This window comes from Strix aluco, chromosome 11, assembly GCF_031877795.1.
Source record: "Strix aluco isolate bStrAlu1 chromosome 11, bStrAlu1.hap1, whole genome shotgun sequence".
Classification (NCBI taxonomy): Eukaryota; Metazoa; Chordata; class Aves; order Strigiformes; family Strigidae; genus Strix; species Strix aluco.
The window spans coordinates 18510562-18533494 of NC_133941.1; the positions used below are offsets into that span (position 1 = coordinate 18510562).

The 22933-nt window shown below is 44.6% G+C and overlaps 3 protein-coding genes and 1 pseudogene across 14 annotated transcripts in view; 2 read left to right on the plus strand and 2 right to left on the minus strand.

Annotated features, from left to right (window-relative positions):
- PRKCD (protein kinase C delta) overlaps positions 1 to 2078 on the plus strand; it is a 67181-nt gene extending 65103 nt beyond the window's left edge. For all 4 annotated transcript variants that reach the window (XM_074836428.1, XM_074836427.1, XM_074836430.1 and 1 more), the window contains 2 exons: positions 148 to 276; positions 1548 to 2078. In XM_074836428.1, coding sequence (XP_074692529.1) covers positions 148 to 276; positions 1548 to 1706 — 288 coding nt within the window. In that variant the 3' untranslated portion in view covers positions 1707 to 2078. The remainder of the gene's footprint in view (positions 1 to 147; positions 277 to 1547) is intronic.
- Positions 2079 to 3674: 1596 nt separating this feature from the next.
- On the plus strand, positions 3675 to 5291 carry LOC141928085 (hyaluronidase-1-like; annotated as a pseudogene).
- Positions 5292 to 6619: 1328 nt separating this feature from the next.
- On the minus strand, positions 6620 to 8802 carry LOC141928086 (heat shock transcription factor, X-linked-like). Its single transcript, XM_074835749.1, has 2 exons — positions 7805 to 8802; positions 6620 to 7138 (listed from the first exon to the last, which is right to left on the minus strand). The coding sequence occupies exons 1-2, from the start codon at positions 8147 to 8149 to the stop codon at positions 6620 to 6622; spliced, it is 864 nt and encodes a 287-aa protein (XP_074691850.1). The 5' UTR covers positions 8150 to 8802.
- Positions 8803 to 8883: 81 nt separating this feature from the next.
- The window catches only part of LOC141928359 (6-phosphofructo-2-kinase/fructose-2,6-bisphosphatase 4), a 53514-nt gene continuing 39464 nt past the window's right edge, over positions 8884 to 22933 (minus strand). For 7 of the 9 annotated variants that reach the window (XM_074836434.1, XM_074836436.1, XM_074836438.1 and 4 more), the window contains 3 exons: positions 20123 to 20187; positions 16827 to 16918; positions 8884 to 11757 (listed from right to left, as the gene is read on the minus strand). In XM_074836434.1, the coding sequence (XP_074692535.1) occupies positions 16859 to 16918; positions 20123 to 20187 (125 nt within the window). In that variant the 3' untranslated portion in view covers positions 8884 to 11757; positions 16827 to 16858. The remainder of the gene's footprint in view (positions 11758 to 16826; positions 16919 to 20122; positions 20188 to 22933) is intronic. The other 2 variants (XR_012624736.1, XM_074836432.1) reach the window with 2 other exon arrangements.

Genomic DNA, 22933 nt, shown 5'->3' on the forward strand with positions numbered 1-22933 from the left:
TACAAAGGGGAAGCCAGGTCTGATTAATTACTAATGGTCTGTTTGCTGTTAGCAACTTGTGTTCTTTTAGCAGTATACCCATTATTCTTCCACTGCCACCTACCTTTTGGGCAGGCATAAGGCTTTACCAGGTATCTTCTCTTGCAGCTCTTCGAAAGGGATCCAACGAGACGACTTGGGGTCACTGGGAATATCAGGGACCATCCTTTCTTCAAAACCATCAACTGGATGGCGCTAGAGAAGAGGGAGGTGGACCCTCCTTTCAGGCCGAAAGTGGTATGTGGGTTCTTTGTTCTGTAGTAGCACATTCAGCCTAGGGCTAACAGGTGATTCCTCTAACTTGCTCAAACTATCCTACTGCAATTTTATCTTCACATTTTATAAGCGAGATACATAACTGTCTCAAACCCCATTGTTCGTGGATGGTGCAGTTATAAAAAGGTGCACTATATTCCTCTGCCCTGAAATCTTTCTACTAAGACTGTTTTCCTATACTCTTTCAATGAGCTTCTTTACTAATCTAATCCTCAGGAAAATCAGCTAATAGTTCTGATATCCATTCTCCTCAGTGTTAGAACTGTTGAGTTTCTTGCACTTTTCTGTGATGTTACATGGGAGAATGACCAATAACTTGAGGCTACGCAGTTGGTAACTCCCTGCAGGCATTCTGTACAAGCATTACGTCTGTGCTGTTTCAAACTCATCCAAGAGTCCCAAGTGGGCAAAAAGATGCGTTCTCTGTACTACTGAACATAGAGAATTGTTTGTTGTGTACATGCCTAATGTCACCTGAAAAAACATCTGAAGAACAGACCGTGTGTTACTCACAGTCTGCATCGCTGTGGGATGCTGCTGCTTCATCTCACTTGGTTAAAAATCCAAACCACTTTTCCTCCATGCAGTACTGGTACAGGTAAAATTATCTGGAGGTAACACAGTCTCTTTAAAATGTACTTACGTACTCAGTGGAGGAGTTTATCCTGTTTGAGAACAGAAGGCTTCATGCTGCATGTTCTCACAGAAATGCATGTGGAAGTGTAGGATCCTAAAACAGTAGCCTTGGGAGGTTCAGAGGGCAAAGCATGGTCTTTAGTAATAGGAATTTTTATGAAACATACATAAATATTTTATGCAGACACAAAGCAGCTGCAATAGGGCATCAGCAAGTACAGACAGTAAAATGCTTTCAGGAATTTACAAATTTTGGTTAATGGCAAGAAACACCGGGGTTAAATGTAAGTGAAGAGCTGCATTGCTTTAGTCAATAGAGAACTGTTGGGTAAACCTATGAAACGTTATGGCAAATCCAGGTCGTTCTTCTCCAAAGCGACCTGGTGCTATTTGTTTTCAACTAACAACAATAAGCAACTGCCCAGTTATAATCTTAGTGTTGTTACAGTAGGCAAAAAAAAAAAGATTTTTCTCTAAAGGGCCAGGGAGAGGAGGGAGGGAGCTCAATCACAACTTCCTAACCTTTTGTATTTAAGCAAATTTGTTCTGAAGAAGTGAAAAAGTTTGTCTCAAACTATCTTCCCTCTCTAACACAGAAGTCAGCAAGCGACTACAACAACTTCGACAGAGAATTTCTGAGTGAGAAGCCAAAATTGTCTTACAGTGACAAAAACCTGATTGAGTCCATGGATCAGTCTGCGTTTGATGGATTTTCTTTTATTAACCCTAAATTTGAACAGATTTTAGACAAATAAGTCTCTGAACAGAGTTGGACTTTAAAGCAGGGTTAAACTTTATAAACCGAAACCTCCCAGTGCTAAGTGTTATGTATTCTGATTACAACATCAATACTTAAGAATAATAATACACAGTAGTGTGATTATGTCCGACTGCTGATTTATCAGCAGTGTTTTTATGCATGGTCAGGTTTAAGGTATGTGAATCATGTGCATTATTTTCTCTATTTGGGAAAATGTAAATTGTTTGGTACTTGAATGTAGTTATGTTATATATATATATGCTGTATATTTTGCTCGAGAGAAGACATTGGGGAACTTTTAAAAAGTGTTTGAGCCCTTGGTTCTTTTATTTGTCTTCAATTAAAAGAAAGTTACATTAAACTTTCATTGATGACTTTATGATTTTTTTCCTAGAAATATACAAGTAAACTCCAGTTGTCTTTAAACTACAATAAAAGACTACAAAAACCCACAACTATTTTAGGAGAATGAGGCAAAAGCAGAGGTTCACACTGTAACACTGCCTCTTGTGGGAATCTGCTCGGTGCTGTTAATAGAAATATGCAACATGGTCACAGCAGCTTACCAGGAGAAAACTGACAGGTAAGGATGGTGTAAAGCCTTAGTACCAGCTGCCTGGTCTGCCAGAGCAGAAACATCTTGCTTTCTTCTGGTTTTAGTTGCTTGGTTTTAATACGGCAGCTGTGGCTCCTTCTACTTGCTGTAAAAAGGGCACAAAACTAGATCCTGCTTTGCTGCAATACCTACTTCTGAATTTTGATTTTTAACCATTAACAAGAAAGAAAAGCTAATGTAATTACTGCAAAGCTCTTTCCAAAACTCTTCTTGCAGCCAGCTCTTAAAATACAGGATGAAGCAAGGCCTTTTGCTTCTTAAAAGCTTTCTGTATCTTGTAACACTATTGCAAATAGTTTAATTTTCTCAACCACTGAGCAGGCAGGAAATACAGTGTCCTGGTGAGTATCATTTTGTCCCACAGTTACACAATGCTACAGAGTTCTTAAGAGCACCCTGTAGCTTCTGGGTAGTTTCAGACTGTTAATCCTGCTGAAAGCAGGAGAAAGCCGCTCACTCCCCAATAAGACTTCATAGAGACTCAGAAAAATAGAGTGCTGCCTTGTTTTTCTTCTAAAGAACAGCTTTAGCTTATTGTTATAATTCAGGCAAGGCCAGCGAGACTTGGATGTCATCTAAGTGTACAGTAGCTGGAGGCTGGAATAGTCAGACCACAGCTGGCATTTCCAAACAGACAGGGCTTGCCTAGTTACCACCGCACGCACACAAACCCCTGGCAGAGGGGGGACACACACCGTGCTGCGAGTTGCTGCCAGGGAGAGCAGCAAACTTCTTTTTTCCCCCTTCCAGGGACCTGCTCAGTCCTTTCTGCTTTGCCATTTTTCAGTAGGTTATTCCGCTTTCCAAGGTGAGCGCTGGATGCTTGTGCCCAAGCAGAAAGTGACATGTGGTTGCCAGCAGCGTTGGGCATGTGGACGGCTGGAAGCTGTAATGAATTACAGGGAGCAGGAGTAGTTGCTTGGGGGAGCATTTGCTCACTGCACTTTCACCTGCTTCTCTCTGGAGCAAGGGCTGCCTGACCTGCGCAGCAGGGACCCTGCTCTTCACCCAGCAACGCTTTCAGCTGCCCTTTGACTGGCCCACCTGGAGCCCCTCCTGTTGCCACAAGCTCACCTTCCAACAGCCTGACTGCACTCACGGCCCCCAGGCCAAGACACCTCCTTTCCTCCGCGGAGCAGCTATGCTGTTTCTCCTCCTCCTCCTCAGCACCGTGCAGTTTAGCCACGGGCAACAGGTTAACTGTGCCGCCTGCAGAGGGAGAAGCCCTGCTCCTTACAGCCACCAGCACGGGAAGCTCCCCGGGTAGCACAGCTTCAGGCACCTCGAGGGCAAACGGCTGCGTGTGCTCAAGCATCACGGTCTGGGCCACCCTCATACCACAGGAAGATGGAGGTATTAAAGAACTTTGTCCAGGAAGCAGCTTAAAAGCTCTAAAACAAATATCACCTCCCCCCAGATATAAAATATACAGTAGAGTTAAAGAAAACACTTCTTCCACCCAGCAGGGAAGATACAAGTGGCTTTCTGTGGTGGTGCAGGGGACCTATTTAAGATATCCCTAGCCTGCCTGTGAGGCAGCTTGTTATGGCGGGGCTGCCCCTCAATGGGGGGGGGAGAGCTGGGTGGTTGCCCCACATCTGCCCTCCTTGCTGTGGGGCAGGTGCCCCCATGGGGAGGGAGGGTGGGGTGTGGGTGAGGGGGTCTCTCCTGTTGAGAGGGATAGGGGCAAGGGGGGCATGGGGGCAGGGAGCGGGTGCTGCGTGGTGCTGAGCCCCTGTGCGCTGCCCCACACTGAAGTGCTTTACCTCGAATAAAGCTGGGTGGAGTGTGAGTGGGGTGTGGGCTGATTTGGGGGGGGGGGGGCACAGGGGTCCCCCTGCTCCCTGGCATAGCCTCGCTGGGGTGGGAGCACCGGGGGGCTGTGGGGCGAGACCCTCTGTCCCGACGGCTACTGGGGTTTCTACGGCTTCCCCAACTGCTACAACAACAACTTTAACAGCCTGCCCTACACCGGGACGTGCCCGGCGGTGGAGCAGCAGAGGAACAAGGAGCTGGGGTGGCTCTGGGAGAGCAGCCGGGCGCTCTATCCCAGCATCTACCTGCCTCCCTCCTTCAACGGCACCAACAAGGCACTCGCCTATGTCTGACACCGCGTGGCTGAGGCTTTTGCTGTCCAGCGTGGCGTCCTCAGCAGCGGCATCCCCGTCCTGCCCTACTCCCAGATCGCCTTTGACTGCACCGTTGACTTCCTCTCCCAGGTGATGGGGACGTGGGGGACGGTGGGCACTTGTCAGGCTGATGGGTTGGCACTGGGGAGTCTTCAGCTCTGCCGGGGCATTGTGAGGGCTTTGGGCACCGTTGCCTTCTCTCCCCTTGGGTGCAGGAGGACCTGATGAACACTATCGGAGAGAGCGCGGCTCAGGGCGCTGCCGGCATCATCCTCTGGGGCAGCCTCAACTACAGCACTTCCAAGGTGAGTGCAGCTGGTGGCACCATGCCACTGCCCACGGGGATGCCCCGTTCCACGGCTGCGCAGGGCTGTGACACCGCGTGCCGTTGCAGGAGATGTGCCTGAGGCTGAAGGACTACGTGGAGGGGCCCCTGGGCCACTACATCGTCAACGTGACAGCCAGCGCCGATCTGTGCAGCCAGAGCCTGTGCTCCGGCCGGGGCCGCTGCGTGCGCCAGGAGAACAAGCAGGGCTTCCTCCACCTCGACCCCTTCCGCTTCGCCATCGACCTGCAAGCTGGCAAGCCCTGGCTGGTGGCCCAGAGCCTGGAGTCCAGTGACGACGTCACCCGGCTGGCCAAGGAGTTCAGATGTCAGTGCTACGACAAGTGGCAGGGACCCCACTGCGACACCCAGGGCTTCACTGAGTGACCCTCCCCCCCGCCATGCTGGGGACACCGGGGTGGGCAGGGTGACACCGCCCTGTGCCCCAGTACCCTCGCTGTGGGGTTGGGAACCCAATCGCAGGGCTGCTAATAAAACTGGTAGGCACCCACAAGCGTCTCCTTGTCTTTCACCACAGCATGTTTTGGGGAGGGAGGGTCCCCCTGTGGCACCGGCAGTGCCTCAGGATGCTGCTAAGGGCCGTGCATTGGGCCAGAAGGTCTGGGAGTGTTACGCCTCAGAGAAGCTAGAAAAAAGAAAAAATTTATGGGGAAGCACATAGGAAGGGGGGTAATGAGGGAAGAGGATGAGAAAAGGGGAAATGATGGCGAGCAGCCAGAGAGCAGAGGTGATGGGGTGAAAAGACGTGCCTGTGCGGCTGTAGCTGGGGGACTGCGGGACCCCCAGCCCCTCACTGGACACAGAGGGCTGCAGTGTGCAACCAGCACCCCACTTTGATTTTCTCCTGGATGACTATATGCAAACCACTTCAGCCCTAGAATGATATGAAATAGCACCAATTTCTGTAACCCAGCTGCTGACTCAGCAATAGCTATTTCAAAGCAATTAATTGGGAGAAGGCATGAGATGATCCACTGCTTCCCTGCTCCAGCTTAGACGAGGATGTTGGCCCCTTCATCTGGATGTTCGACTTTGGGTGGGGGAATCCCATGCTCAGTTGTCTGATCTTAGGCCATAATTTGGGCAATCTCTCCGTGATGGGAGTGTGCTGTGTAGCACTGTGTGTTTACTGACTGGGGACTTGGAAACTTGCACCCTTATGTCTTATGCTGGTTAATGTAAACCACTGCAAAGTGAGGACCATCCTTCGCAGCATGTGTGACAAGCCAGCTCTCACCAAAAAATGAACCTCCTGCTCAGTGGAAAGGAAGGATGGCATGAAGCAGCATCTAGTTTAGATCCTTCAGTTAAATCTTCTTTGCTGAACTGGTCCTTGATAAATGCTGTTACCAGAGGTACTTTCAGTCACTGGGTAATGGGCTGTCTCTTCCTGGGAAAGGCTGAGCCATGGCTCTATGGCCCAGCTGTGTCACCTAAAGAATTCCAGGACTTCCGAGTTCCTGATCTCGTGGCATGGCCTTGGGAGAATGTCTCTGCAGAAGAGAGGACCTCTCATTCATAGCTGTCATGGGGAAGAGTATCCCGGGTGCATGCACCATGCAACACCCATCCTGGCTTTTACTCTCTAGTGCTAACCAATGAGGTTGGGATCTGACCAGGAATGGTTCAGCTGCTGGCAGATCAGTTGCTTCTGCTTGGTCTGTGGGTGGTGAAATAGGAACTCTCCCTGGGGCTGTGCTGCACAAACAGGACAGGGCAACTGGAAAAGGTTTATGTTCCAAAGGTTTATTACCAACTCTACTAGGCTCATTTTCTTACCAACTCTATTAAGCTTTATCTATTATCAACACTACTAACTAAATGCCCTGCTGCCCACTCTCCACGCTCTCTCTAGGATGTGCCAGGCTGGGCCACAATGGCAGCAGGCTGCAGGTGCAGGTGGGACAGTGGGGGATTGCTGGGCTTTGGCTCTGGAGTGGCTCCGCCAGACCTGTGGCTATTCCCAGCATGAGCGCTGCAATCAGTGAAGAAGCGGCAGCAGCATCCTGGAGGCCACCCAGGATTTGGCCGAGGGTGAACCCCACGTTGCCTATTGCTCCGGCAGGCTCCGGAGGTGTGAGAGCAGCTGCCTGTGGAGATGGATGGGCACTGCCGAGGCTGGGAGGTGATTCAGCCCGTCGCTTGGTGGGTATGGTCAGCACGGGTGGAGATGCTGGCGTGTCCCCTGCAGACTGACCATCTGGGCTGCTGGCCGGGTGCCTTTTGTCCACCTCCGGTGCCTTCGGGGCTCTCCGTTTGCGGCCAACTATCCTCTTGCACTGTGCCAGCAGGTGGGGATGCTCTCTGTTAAAGCTGGGGTTATAGTAGTGGAGTATCTAAAAAAAACAAAGGTGAAGAGTTAGTTGACGCCATCTCAAGGCTGGAAAACCCCAAGCTACGAGAACTAAGACTCTGAGTGTCAAAAGACGAGCATGGGCATTGAAAAGGACTCTGAGAGGCGTTTGACGCCTAAAGCTCAGGCTAAAATGTTACGTGATGGTTCTGTTCAGTCATCGCCACTCCTGGGCTTTTGCCGTCAAGGAACAGAGCAGTGTAGGAATTTTCAAAAGCAGAAAAACTGCTTTTGAAAGCCAAATACCATGACTTTTCAGCAGCTTCTGTGTGGATATGAGCAAGCAGGCAATACTATGGTCCTTAGATGTATCTCCTCGGCATTCAGCAGCTGCCCCAGGAAGGTTTCAGATTTGGTACAGCAAGACGCGTAGCAAAGACATTGAGAGAAATCAGGTTATGCTGAGTCTGTCTTTCCATTTAACGGGTTCAGACTCAGTGGATACAACCAAACTGTATTTTAGCTGCATTCCTACTAGTCAGAAAGACTAACTCAAACCTTCCTGAAAATGACCTGAGGAGGAAATTAAAACCAGGCCGTGTGCTACCATCCCCACCTCCTCTATTGCAAGGCCTTATTTGATGTGTAGGTCTGTCTCTCCCCCAAGACTATTGTGAGCATTAGTTGATGTGCAGAGCAACTGCTGTACCTGGTGGTGAGCAGAAGCCGCTGCTTCTTCTGCCAGGAACTCAGGCAGGTAGGCAGATCTTTGGCGATCCCGCCGCATTTTGGTGAATCCATAGTTGTTCAGCTGCCGCAGGAAACTCTTCATCTTCTGTGTGCCAAAAACACGCAGAGGTCCTTCCCTGCTCAGCACCTCCTCTTCGAAGAGCTCCGCATTGATGGCCACGCATTTTCTGCTCTCGCTCCACCAAATGGACTGAAACTTGTCGCTTTCCACTATGCTCCAAAGCTTCTGTGGAAAGCTGAGGGATGAAAATTCTCTTTCCATTTTTTCTGTCCCAGCTGGACCGAAGCTTCCCTCGCTGGCCATTGCCCTGGACAGCCAGGCGTTGTCCTACCAGTCAGCTAGCCCAGGCCAACTGCCACCTGCTGACTGTTGGTACTAGTGGGCTCTCCTGACCCGTTGCCGTGATGCATGTGGGACACCACGGTGATGGTTGCCATGGTGCCCTGGCAGAAGCTTCCAGAGTGGCCAGAGGAGAACCTGCTGAAGAACACTTGTATACTATGAGACATGAAAATTTGAGTACACAATTTTAAACCACAAAGCAGTACTTAATTTTGTCCTTATCCTTCAGAATGATAAGTACCCCTGCAACTTCACTGCCATCTACCTAACCTACACATGCACATTTGTACTGGAAGGCAGCATTTAGCTGTTGGTTTTCAACTTTCTCAAAAAAGCAGCAGCCTGGGGAAGACAATGTAAGAACAGGGTAGACCAGATCTTAAATCACCAATGACCGGGTAAAATTAATAAAGTCTTACCTTTCTCCTCCATTGCGTGCAAATCTTGACTTGTATTTATTTAATCAATTCTTCCAGCTTCTTCCTCAGTTACTATGTTACTTAAATTATTTGTCAAAGTAAAATAACCAATAGGGTTAAATTAACTTAATTCTTATGCCGGTGTATAAGCTTTCTTAACCAAGCTACACTTCCTACGCTTCCAAAAGCTGTGGGAAGCTGCTGCCCTGCAGGAACACTCACCTGGCACTTTGGCTGCTGTAAACAGGCATGGAAAGAAACACACATCAGCACACATTGTAGCATTTGATCTTTATTACTTGGATCAAAGGTCAAACGATTACATTTGTCTGAAAGATTACGACGAAGGCCAACGATGTAAGAAAAGACAGTTTAATCCCATTTGAGAGAGACCGCATCTGAGCTAGCAAGTGCATTAACAGTCAGAAGACAGTAGAATAAACACAGGTACAAATATACAGGGTCAGGACAAGGGTTTTCACCTCCCCTGTCAGTGACGGTTCTGTCAGGAGCAGGGGACGTACGCAGCTTTCAGACAGTGACAATACTCTGCAATTCTTAACAGTGCCTTTCTGGAAAGGTGGTTGTGCCCCAGGGAGAACCGATCACTCACTTCAAAGCTACATTCATTGTCTACGCTTGTTCTCGCCAGCTAGAAAGGGTCCGATGCAGTCAGTGATTTAATACCTTCCTAAAGTAGAACAGACAACTTCATTTTTTTTTTTTTCCTCTTCAAGTATCAGCATAACAGTTTATTTACACTTGTATACAATTCTTTTTACTGAACACCCAACTTAGTAAAACACTCATCACAGTATATTCAAAAGCAGGCTATAAAAATACCTACTATACATAAAACATTTAGCCTCAAGGAATTTTACAGCACCTCTGAAAGTTGAGAGAGGTAAAATGAAGAAAGGAGAGAGGGGAGACACCTCAAGCCATGCTTGCCAGTGAAGAGAAGCGGCCCTTGGGCTCAGCTCTCACCAGGGGAAACCTTTCCTTCCACCACAGTTCTTCAACGCAAGCAGTACCGCAGTCTGCCAGTAAAACCCTGCTTTTCTAATACAGTCTCCTGGGATTTGCCCTCTGTAACTACAGTTCAACTCTGACTTTCTCAATTTAAAAACTGCTTAACAACTCCTGGTCACAGCTGGATGGTGGAGGTCTGCCTGGAGCACAGCCCGGCCTTCCCACGCTGAACACACATCAAATCGGGAGGGGAAATTACTTCTACATTTCTGCCACGAAGGCGGCTTTGTTAACTACGCATCAATAAATTAACTTCTCTGAGCAGCGCTGTGTGGTCTCTCTCCTCACACAATAACTACAGACACAGCTGAATTAATAAAGATCTGAAATGGGTGTTACCGAACACGTGGATCGCACACACAAAGCTTTAGACAGCAGCGCTTGAAGCAAGTGTTTCTGGTCGTTCCGCACCCTACACATTCCTCTTCTCAAACGGAACCCAGCAATACAGTATGGCTTACTTCCAGAGCTGAATATATTGCTGAAATTAGCTTATTAAAACAAATCACGACAGCAGCACGTTATTTTATAAACCCTGCACAAACAAAAGACGATTTAGCCCTTGCCTGCAAATCTACGTTACGAGGGCCCAGTATTTCACACAGGAATTGAGAAAAAGAAAAAAAAACCAGCAAAACAACCCCAACAACATACATGATAAAAGCTCAATTAATTGAAGAGAAGTCCTTAGAAAAAAAAACACAGTCCAACTACCAAAGGATAGTTCTCCTCATTTCAGAACTAAGAGCCAGCAGCAGCGCTGGCAGCTCACTTCAGTTGTCTGGTAGCACACATACAAAATACACATTGATTTAGTACAGTTAGAGGTCGTGGCCTCAACAGACATAGAAAATTCCATTTTTAGCACTGGAGTTTCTCAAGGTATGAAAGAGCAGCGAAGAATTAGGATGGTGGAAGATGCTTAAAAACAACACAAAAAAAACCCAAGGCAGGTGTGCCAGTGTTAAAAATAATTTCAGAATTTACCTGGTGTTTTTCTTGCATGAGCTGTTAGAATGGTTAAACTCCACCTAACCTTTCTGTACTGTTTCCTGATGTACGTATTAAATGTGGCTATAAAAGAGAAACATATACTTTTATGTTGAAATTCATTCCAAAAATTGCCTAAAAAAAAAAAAAAATAAATCACAGCACTAATAAGACAAGCAGCTTCTCCAGCCCTTGACAGTCTGAATCCTTTTCCGCTCCCTTCCTGTTTCAGAAAAGCTGCTCATCCCCTCCTGTAACTGCAGCAGAAAGGACATGTCTGTCTCTCTCAATTCCTTACCCAGGCTGCCAGCTATACTCCACTCATGTCCCCCACTTAACACTCTGTCTTCTGCTGCCCTCCAAAATACAGCTGGCCCCTGGAAAATGTTAAAATCTTGCTAAAACAGCAGAATCTTTCAGGTAGATTAATCTAACTTTAAGGCTTTTATTTTCCAAAGGGAAAGTCTCCCCATTTCAGAAAAATTTAAGTTGTGGCTGACAACAAGCTCAATTTAAAACACAGAAAAGCTACCCGAGCTGACAGGCTTTCCCATTTAAAGTAGTTTCGCAACATGAAGCCTCCAATGCTCAAAATGTAGAATTTCATCTATGTTAAATATGCCATCCAAAAAATCTCCATGTAATTCTAGGCAATCATTCACAGTAAAAATAAGAGGAACTCTTAGAAAAACACTTTAAAAAGAAAGTAAAATCTAGTTAAAATCTGACAGTAAAATTGACACGGGCAATTAACCATCTTGCAGTATCCACAGATGAACAATAAAAACCACTGAAACTGCACAAATTTACATACGAAAAATCTAAAACCAACTCTACTCTGCTTCCCATAAATCTTTTTACTGATACCTTTCGGCACTGGGAGTTATCCACAACTACAGGTGTTCTCCAAAGAAGCTGAATCACATTCGAAATGTCTTAAAGTGAAGGGGAGGAGCATTCGTTCCAACTCGCTGGGTGCTCAGCGACACCTTCTCCATTCTCCATGGACCTGAGCTGCTACTTAACGCTCTTGCGCTGGAGGAAGGGCTGCTGCCCCGGGAACTGGAGCTATAGGTGGTTAGGTACTGTCCTCAAAGCTTCTTCTCGCGATCGATCCACACCTACATTCTGCAAATGTAAAGACAAAAAAGATTTTAAAGCAAGAGTCTCAGTCGTAGTTTTACTTCACACACGGCTATTACATAAGGCAAAAGATGAGCAAGTTCTAATGCTTGTTTCCTCAAAATGTTTTGTAAAACACAAGGAAAGGTCCCAGCCCATGAGCAGAAGTCAGAAGCCAGGCTTAGACCTCATCCCAGCCACTATGTGCTTCGCAGAGCCCACATCCCTCAGATACCTCAAAGCAGGATCTCCACTGCCAGTGAAAAACCATCTCTAAGACCCAGATTACACCGGGTCTAGTAGGACAATCAGTCTCTGTACACCATATGCAGGTCACAATGTTATGTTTTTTAAGACTTTTCTTCCTCTAACCACCATTTTAAACCACATTTCTCTAATCCACTATCTCTTCTAGTCTTTATGCATATAGTATAAGAAAAAACCAGAACCACACAGAGGTCATAAACCACACAAGAACTGATGAAACCTGAAGGGAGGGAAGCCTGTCTCTCCTCGTTTGGAGCACGCTCTAGGAAATGACTCCTTAACACCAACAGCTATCAAGCTAATTCTGATCCTGTCTGTAAGCAGCTAAGCCACTGGAAGGACTCAGTAACTCCCTAAAAGAGCTGGTAACGTGAAGTTTAAATGCACTTGAGGAGACATGAGCATGTTGGCAGATGTCACAAAGACATTAGATAATGTTTCAGTGGTTTTATAACCACATCTGTTGGAGTTCACTTCCAAAACAAGTCTCTTCAGTCCAGCTCAAAGAAAAGGAAAACCTCACTAGCACACAGCAAGGGGGACTCTCAGCACACACTCTCAGACAGCACACGACTCCATCAGTCAAAATGCATCAACTTAAAAAGCAAGTCATTCCCCTCCCCAACCCCAATTTCTAGGAATTTCAGCCACTTCTTATGAAAACAGGAGATAAACAAGCAGCACCAGATTTGATCTGAGGGTTGAAGTGTGCCGACATCACTTCTGCCCTTATCAATTCTCCCACGTTACTGTCAGCCCCTTCCTTTCTCATCAGCCTTCAAGCCTCTGAATAAATCACCCTGTATTTCACCATAAACACACAGCACCAAGGTTTCTGAGGAGACACACATGAATGCTGCTGGGCCGAGTCATCCAAGTCCTGGAAATCTCTGCACCCACCCCCACGCTGCCTAACCCACTCTCCAACTCCTCTCTTCGAAGAAAAGCAAAGCAACAACCCTGTTTCAGAAAGAGCTTCTACAGGCAGCATCTTTTCTGCAGCAAAGGACACAGAGAAAGCGTAAGCATCTAAAAACATGAGGACTTGGCAAAACAAGGCACACTCTTCATGACCACACGGAGGGAAAAAAACCCAACATGCTGGCATTTGTTTCATCTGTTTGCATTTTTCTTAGCAATTGATCCAACATACCCAGAAATTCCTTGGGACTGCGGAGATGTCTCCACAGGCACTTCAAGAATATTGGCTAAAATCTTTTAAGCTGAGCATCTGCTGTTCATTCAAAGAAAATTAAATGGAGCATGAAATGGGGCGTCAATACACAGGAATCCAGAGGTACTGGAAATTAGTCCACAAGCAGCAAGAACCAGACAGCTGTAATGTGAAACTAAAATGAAACAAGGTGGTCAAGACAAGGCAGAAGATACAGCTTATTTAAGTCAATGAGAGGTATCAGATGAAAGCATCATCTTAGCAACTGAGACAGACCCAAGAGGGAATATCAATACGCAGTCAAGAAAGTTAAAAGCAAAGTGCTTCAGTTTGCATAAATGTGAAGGAGAAAGGGCCGTAGAAGCGAAGCACACTGAACTGTCACACTGAAGAAAGAAAACTCTGCCCTGGGATAAATCCTAATAAACACACCCGAGAGCTTATTAGACAAAGAGAATACCTAACTGCAAGACCAGATGAATTGAGGCTTAGGAAGGGACTAGTATCCTCACTAATGGTAAATGGATTCCCACTCACAGGAATCACATTAGATGAGATTACGGCAGCTGGGATTGTACTCGCTTCCAGAATAGCCATGGGCATTGAGAGAGAAAAGTCATGCAACAGGAACAGTGCTGCTTCTTAGAGGGACGACCGAGGTTTGAGCCTTACTTTGGGGACCAAAAGGTGTCCCTGCAAGTGTCCAGCACTGCCTTACCAGAGCACACCTAGACAAAACTGCCATCCTGGGAGAAGCACTGCCACTGCTAGGCACAGCAGCAACATGTCTGGAGAGCCCAGGAAACACAGGAGTGGAAATAAAAGCATCACACACCTTTTTAAAATACTATTTCTACCAAGGCATACAGGCTCTCCCCCGGTCAGCCCGGGCAAGGCTCGCTGCTTCCAGAGCCTGCTCCCCGAGGAGGCTCAGCGCTCTCCGGGGCAGGAGCAGCCTCACCCTGCCTTGCACAAGGGTCCTTCTCACCCACTCCTCTCTGGAAAGACTCCAAACACACAGATTAACCCAAATACACTCTTATACCACTGTTCCTCCTCTCCTCATTATACTCCTCCCTACTTTGCACTTTTTTTTTTTTCCTACAGAAGAGAGCCTCCCCCCGAAACAAAGTGCTATGGGTTTCCAAAGAGGATTGAGTCTGCCGTAACAGTTTTATTTTGATTAGCTACCTGTGATCTTCACAGCAAAATGGGAAGATTTCACATGAAGGCTCCTCTAGGGGGTTCTGAAGGGCACAGGAGCCACAAAGACAGCCAGAGCAGATGCAGTTAATAAGGGCCCTACACAGCTGAACAACCAGCACAGGCATAGACAGAAAAAACCAACAGCACAATATACACAACCCAGTACTCCTGTCAGTCAGCTTTCCCTCGGCGAGATACACCACAAACTGTCACTGCCATTTCCCGCCCAGCATCAGGCCTTTCCTTCACTAAGAGAATAAGCCAGAGAGAACTATTAAGCAATCCTGCTGGAATAGGAGACCCCTTAGAGCACAAAACTGCTTTTAAATATCCACTTCACCCCACTGCACACATCAGCACAATGAGCATTACGCTCGGCAAAGAGAACAACACGCAGCCGCAGCCCAGGACATCGGCTGGCAGCAGCGGGCAGGGATGGAGGGTCCTGGGCACTTCTGCCACTTCCCCTCCCTCCGCAACCTCTGTGAGCCGCAGAGCAAGTGAGCCCAGCTTTCCTCTCCCACCAAGTTCCTGCCCCTTCCATCTTCCCCCTCCATTTCCTCTGACAGCCCAAGCCACCCTTCTTCAACACTCAGTTTTTCCACAGCAGACACCTGGGCAGATTTGGGCTCCATCAAAAACGTAATGCGTTCTGTTTAAATTTGCACAGTATTTCCTTAGCTGTGGCCTGTGGAAGTGACAGCACTAGGAGCATTTCAGCACAGTTTCTCAGTACCTGACTATGGCCAGTGTCCCTGCGACCTCCCAGGGATGTCACCTCAGCTGTCAGGTAAGAGCAACTGGACTCACTAATTAACATGTGCAAGTGCATACGGCAGGCTCAGATCTCCTCCTCTGTGGCATTTTTCACAACAAAGCACATGCCGAGAGGCTGGGGCAATTAAACATGGAAAAGTGACAAAACACTCCCACGTCACAGTCACAACAGAGAGAGGACAATAATCTGGGTTCCCCCCCGGTCCCAGCCCATCCTGGGACACTGGTTTAGCTAAATAGCAAGCGGTACAGCGGGAGGTTCTCTGGCCAGGAGGCTGATATAGCTGAATATATTCTCCTGGCCAGAGAACCTCCCGCTGTACCGCTTGCTATTTAGTAATAAAATAGCTACATCAGACATTCCTGATTGCTACAAAACTCTGAAAATTTCAGTGTAATTTTAGAAGTGCAGATATGTAACACTTTTTTTCCAAACTCCCAGTTTTGGAAAAAAGTACCACCTGAGAAACCTAAGAGATAAAAGCTTTCCACAACACGCCACTCTTGCTTAATTTCAAGACTAAAAGATCCCCTCAGAAAACAGTTCCAGGACTTGGTGATTTTCTGCCTTTCCCAGACTTATGTTACCTAAACAAAGCTGCTTCAATGGCTCAGATGCTTCCCACTGCCTTGTTTTGCCCCCTCTTAACACCACAGAAAAAGGAACCAAGGCATGGCACCACATCTCAGACAAGCTGCAGTCTTCTCCAGCCCGTGAAAGGCTTTGCTGTAATTCAGTTTAGGATTCATACCCTGCTGGTTTGAGATCCCACGCCTGCTGGAGGGAGGAAAACCCCCCCATTTCCATCCCTTTCAAGGCAAGCCACAACCCAGCTACAAAATAATCAGGCTAACTCTGCTTCCACATTCTGAAATAGTCAACACTGTTTACTGCAGCCTAAATAAAATCTGGGTACAAAACCATTCAGAGCGGAGCTGTAAATGCTCAATCACCCACATCTGTACAAGAAGCAGGAAAAGAGGAAATCTAAAATCACTTCTGCCAACAGGCAAAGCCTAAAGCCTAGTTAATGCAGAACAGCTGTTAAGAAAAGTTGTATATTAAGAACATTTATACACATTCTTGTACCTTGAATAATTGCTCTGGAACTAAGTGAAAACTTGCCACCCTCTTCAAACAGCACATCATTAATTAGCACATCTAAAGCACTAGTGCTATGGATCAGCAGGATTAAGGTTTTACAGTAACTATGGATTGTTATTTTATGCTACATAGCAGTCCAATCACTCCCAAGGGCACTGAAATAGATAATACTGGTGCCTAGAAAACAAACTTCAACTTTTTCTTATCTCACACAGGATGTTGTGTTTCATGGCTTTCATAAACGCACTGCAACTAACATTTAATGATTGCTGGCTGTTCCAATAAAACTTAATGCTGCAGGATCTTTATAGCAATTTACAAAAACAGCATTCCAGTGACAGCCGATCAATGTTTGATAACTCATCCACGATAAATTAACCAGTGCAATAGTTTTATTGTGATTTGATAATTTTTTCAAGTCATGCGCTGTACAAACATCTGGTTTGGATTTTGAGTTGTTGGGTTGAGGTGGGGCTTTTTTATTTCAAAGTGATTGGAATGATTAGTTTTTCAATTTATTCTGAAGTAGTAGGATGAAAACAGCACCCCAAGTTCGATAGTTGATCAGCACACAGGATTCACTGATGAGCAGGGACTGTTACAAGAGCGTCCTCGGGAGGTCTGGAAATGTCTACATTCTGTGTAATAATAAAAATACAGAGGAGAAGTTTTATCATGCAGCAGTAAGAGCAACAAAAAAACCCAATCAGATTCCTTCACAAGAACACAGCTGCATTTCTTTAAAAGCAGATTTTTTTTTAAACCCCCACACCCCAAGAATGCAGCAGACTGACAGCTGGTCGGTGTCCCAGAACTAGACAGCAGGAAAATGTATTTACAGTAATCGCTGATCCCATGCTGATAGTATTACCAAAGCTCAAGTCATTCATGTTTAGGAGGAAGTCTTTTACAGGCCCAAGCAGGAATACACTTAAACACGTGCTTCAGCACATACACCTCTATCCATTAAGCAACTTTCAGTGCTTTGCTGAACTATGCCATATACTTCTTCCCCAAGGGAAGATTTTTAACATTTGTTTCTGTTATAAGCAATGTACTACCCCTGACAAAAAAGAAAAATACCTTCCCAGACACCTTAACCATTCGAGACTGATCACACCAACTAGATCTCACCTCATTTTGCAGAGGCTGTAGAAAAAAAGACATTCAAAGCAGCAAATTATTCAAAACCAAAACAAACCAAAACACCAGCACAGCCAAACACTCACACTAGGCAGCACAGCTCTGAGTGCAGCTGTGTGCACCAGGCTCAGGAATCACCGACCACAGTACCACCTCATGCAAGTCCCAAAGACTGTGCAGTTACAATTCTCCTGCCATGAAGAAAGTAGACTATGATAAACTGTTCTGAAGTTCCTTACAAGATCTTGATCTAAGATTTGGCCCATTTTATGTTAAATCACTGCCAATTCTTCAAACTTGGTGCTGATGGGCTTCATGAGTCTTATTTGTTTTACACTGTGGTAAGCAAACTCGCCTTTCACTAACACCTCCCTCTCCCCTTTCCCCCCAGAATCAAGAAGGAGATCTGAGTTTCTTGCTATGAGCAATCACCCCATCTGTCATTCACTAAGACAGAGGTGCACAGTAGACATTTTACCCCAGGGCTTGTTTTCTGGCCCAAAGGGGGGACCCAAGCAACAGCTGAAGTAATTCCCCTGAATTATTTTCAGTAAAAAGACTATACACTCCTCCATTTGAAAAGGTCAGGAACTTCAGCCACTACAATGCTGACAAACACAAGGCTTCAATACACTTCAGACAAACCATCACCATACAATGAAGTTTACACACACTATAAACAAACACTCCAGTGCTTTGCCTGTGTTTCTGCAATGTGAAAATAGATGCTCTCAGCTGAAGTCAAAAAGGAGTGCACTGTTCTGAAACATGGACTACAAATTACTTGTGGGAGCACAGAACAGCTCACTGGGCAATTCTGAATCAGTTCCATTGTTTAACAATCTGTGACGCTGTTTTTAATTAAATACTTCGACTTCGATAGACTATTTGAAAACTTAATTTTACAGAAGTCATTAACATTTTCGTAGGTGATGTAAATGAAAGCTTTTGAAATGTTCATAGTCCTCCGAGCAGCATTCAAATGCAGACAGCGTCAATTTAGTCCTTATTCAGTCCTACTAAATGAACATCATATCATCACCCATACTTCACTGGTCTGGGTTTCTTTGGGGGCAGAGGGAGAAGAGGGTTTGAGTTTTTTTAATAAAAATACCTCTGGCTGCTTTTCTTCTTTTTTAAAATTCATTAACTCAATTTATTTCTGTTCAAATTAAAGAGTTTTGTGTCTTTGTGCAATGCAACAATCTGCATGATCCTCTACATGCATCTGAAACACAACCACCCAACACCAACGTCAGTATGGCCACAGCATTTGCTAGACACATTAAGAGTCACTTGGTGATGCAGGCAGAGCCTTCCCCTCGAAATAAACAACTTGAGTTAGAGGAGCTGTATGCCCAACAGCAATTCCCAAGACACTTTAGCAAGCTGTAAATTCAGCACCAATATTTTATCAGCCAACCTAAAGATGTTCAACTGATCTACATCATCCAACATGGATAACCTAACACCTGCTCTAAGACATCCTCATTTATTTTCACCATGCTTCTCCAACACCTTTCAGGCACTGTGAAAACAGAATGGATTTCCTAAACCTAATGAACCACACTGAGATACAGAAGTGGTAAAGCAGAAAAACAAAGGAGGAAGGGGGAAAGGAAATATGTAATACGACTATCTAATAGAAAATGTCTTGGCTATGAACAGCCAGAAGTCAGTATTTTCAGAACTCTGCATACCCAAGTCATTAAAACCAAAGTCCTTTGCAGACCTCTCCAGGATGAATTCTGCACAACTGCCACAGATGTGTACCCTCACATAAGTATGGCATTTTGTGTCACATGCCTTACTGAATACACACATAAAGACACATTTATCACTATATTCCTTTTCACCATAAACCACTGTTCTGAAAACCACCACAAACAGCCCTTTTTCTTCATGTTATCAAACTGACTTTTAATTCACCAGTAAGCACGGCTCATAACCCCAGCAGGGGATCAGTGCCTTACCTAGTAGCATTAGCGTAAGGATCTGCAAGGGAACCAGAAATTTTTACTCATGGCACATTTTACATAACTTTCATAATGCACCAATGGAAGAGCTTTGCACGAGCAGCACAATCAACCTAAGCTCACGTCGACGAGCACACAGAACTGTGTGCCTGACGTGGGGACAGTACGAAGCTGCCGTGGTCTGACGTCTTATCTCCACTTACGTTCTACAAATCCACTCAATTTTCTTTTCCCCAGTTGTTCTGTTGTATCCTGAGATCTAGTCTTCCTCTCCAGCTTTGGCTTAAAACACAGGTGGCATCTCCAATTCCTCTTTTTCATATAGCAATGATCGCAGTGATGAAAAAGCTGATGATTTCATTACTTACTCTCTCCAAAATAAGCGTGGCATTCACAACAACCTACTTTTTGACTACACCATACTTGTGCTGAATGACAAAGCCTAGAAGAACTTTATACAGTTTTTAGACTGATATGTATCTTCAAATTCTCATTCAATTTTTCAAGATAAACTACTCCGGCTAGAGCTCATATGCAAGACAAATCTGCACAACAAAAAGGATGATTTTTCCCCCCCCCCAACAACAAACCAATAGCAAAGCTTGATATGTAAAACTAAATATGCTCAGCCAAGTTATCAAATCATTTCTAACCACAAGGACAATGGAAATCAGCTCAGATAGTACATTACGTCAAGTCGTCCGATTTGAAAAATATTCTTACCTCGGGTTTATCTCTGTGTGTGTTTACAGCTTCAACATTCAGAAATATAGATTCTACTTTACATCCTGTTGATAGAAAACATATTTTTAGAATTGGTCTGCTTTAAAAATGAAATTGTAGTAAAGATGCAATCTAATTTTGAGTTGGTGAAGGTTAATCACTTTCCCCTTTTGATTTATACTAGAATTTCCCAAATTCTGAATAGCTAAAGCTATCAAAATGAATCTATTCCACCAGGGTGAACATTATTCTCAATCTGATATTCCATCTCCTATTCACATCTTAGCTTTATCATTATTTTCTTTGAAACAAATTCTCATTTTTAAACACACATGAATAACAACATTCAGTCAGGAAGTTCTTATTTGTAACTTTTTGGGGGATTTAATCATCATAGACTTCTTAGAATTTCATTGTAATTCAGAAGATAAACACTGCTCCCATTTTTAAAACATGAAAATGATTATGAGAAGGTACACTGTGTGTTGTTAGCAACTCCCATTCCTCTACACATGCAAAACAGAGTTTTAACCCCCAGCTGAATGGAACTTTAAAGGTGACTTCTGAAAAGGAACTTCTTTTCACCCAGAAATGGAAAACTCCAAAGCAACAAGAAAAATTAAACAGTCAGAAGAGACAAGTATTACTCAGGCAGTATAAACTTACCTACTTAGAGAATTATAATTACTTCATTCACTGCGGCCACACCATTTTAAGCATTATATGATTGCCAAACAGTCTTATCTCACACAAACACGACTTTTATAAGCTACCACTACCCTACACAACATTCACTAATAGTCAAATTCCTCTGATATACCACAGAGTCCATCTTCTATCACAAACAGGTTTTCAGATTTTTCTGCTCACTTATTTCCTAAAGTTGTAACACACTCCATAGAATTACTACATAATAAAAAGGTGACTTTCACCTTTTCTTAGAAAACTACTGCACTTTAAAATATATATATATATAAAAATATTAGTAAGGCAACTTAGGGAAGCCTATTCTGAGAAACCCCATCTGTCACGAACACTGTGAGCAAACACTGCAGGAGGGCCAGCACTCAGAGAAACAGTGGACCAGAGAACAGATTTTAAGGGGAACAGCACACATCTTCCACTGAAGAGTACCCTAGTCATCCTTCTGCTCACAGATCCATCGCAACCCCCAAGACCAAGCCAAAACAAGCTCTGATCCCTGTTACTAAAGATGGGTTACAACAGCAGGCACACTTCCACAGAGACCTCTCAGCCCTTACCATCACCTCAGTTTAGGATCCGAAAAAAGTATCATATGGAAACTTTTAAATATAAACTAAAGGGACATGAGTTGCTCCACAGTAATTACAATGTGCAGCTCATTTTAAATTACCAATGTGCAAGTTCATACCTACAGCAAGATGCAGCTTCTCTTTCCTGTGTGCTCCCACACAGACCACCACTATACTGGATTGTTGGATAAAAGTCTAATTTATCCTAATCCAACTGTCAGGCCGTAACAGATGTTCCTCTACTAAAGATCAGACATGCAGGGTGGAAATGATGCTTCAAACGCCAGGAAGAGCAAACCCCTAAGGGAGGTGCTACCCCAGAACAGGATTAGCTGGAAGGTATTAAACACACCATGTTTGATCCTGCACCCTGCCTCACTGGAGCCAAGTGACACATCAACTTGAAATAATGCTATAGATTATTACTGTATAAATAGTTTACACAGCCCTTGTATTTTCAGATGGTCAAATTCCAAAAAGTAGGTCGACTGAAATGTGCTAATCAGACATATGTATCAAACACTTTAAAAAAGAACAACGACATTTCTTTCACTGAAGTCAAAAGGACAAGGACAGTATTTCATACCACTTCTTTTCCTTCCTCATTTAATGTGTGAGTAAACACTACAAACATCCAGACCTTCTTAAGATTTATGAAGTCACCCAACTTCTCACAAAAAAACCAGCCAAAACCTAAAACAAAAACCACCCCAAACCAAAAACCTCTCTGTGAAAACAGGCCGAGACTAGCAAGTCAAGACAATGCAGTTTCAAAAAAAAAAAAAAAAGGGAAAAAAGTTTTAACTGTTCTAAATCTCTATTTTCAAAACACCAGCTTGTCATGCAAGGCTAGAAACACCAGATGTCACCAAAGCACAGGCAGTTATTACTTACTGTAAGAGGACACTGCAATTAAGTGACAAAAATCTCTCCAGACAGATTTCCCAGTAACAGCTAGTTACTTTGTCTCAACTTTATTTGACACTTAACAAAGAAGTACAGGTCTAGAGGGCTATTCTTCCAAGCTGATAGTCAAAGACAGCTTTGCATTTCTGATTAATAATTCGACTGGGATTTTTTGACAATCCATTTCCTGGTAAAATGTGCAGATAGTTCTCTTTGTCTATAAATAATCTTCTAAAGTGTGATGAGATATCAGAAGATATAATTAAGCCATCGCATAAAGACAATTAACAGCAGGCATGTGTGAAGCTGAGGTTGAAACACACACAAAACTTAATTAGCAATCAGCCTAAAACCCAAGAAGTACATGTTACAACCCATACCCCCCCACTCTACAAGCTAGCTAAAGCCCCTGAGCTAAGCACTGATAATAGCTGCTGGCAAACAATGCCAACAACAACAAACAAGGTAAATTCATGTGGTAATGTCAAGGTCCAAGAAAAAATACTTCAGGAAAAGACAACAGTTAAATTTAAGGGTAAGGGGAACGCCCTTTGTAAGAGGATAAACTTACATAAATGTAAATCTGCCTGTCTTCTAAAAAGCAATACCCTCAAATACATCAATAAAAATG

Bases quoted from the DNA above. Each gene is read 5' to 3' on its own strand.
- LOC141928086 (XM_074835749.1), bottom strand. From the start codon at position 8,149: ATGGCCAGCGAGGGAAGCTTCGGTCCAGCTGGGACAGAAAAAATGGAA. The intron at 7,139-7,804 runs GTACAGCAGTTG...TGTTTTTTTTAG, and splicing joins CGGCTTCTGCTCACCACCAG to ATACTCCACTACTATAACCC.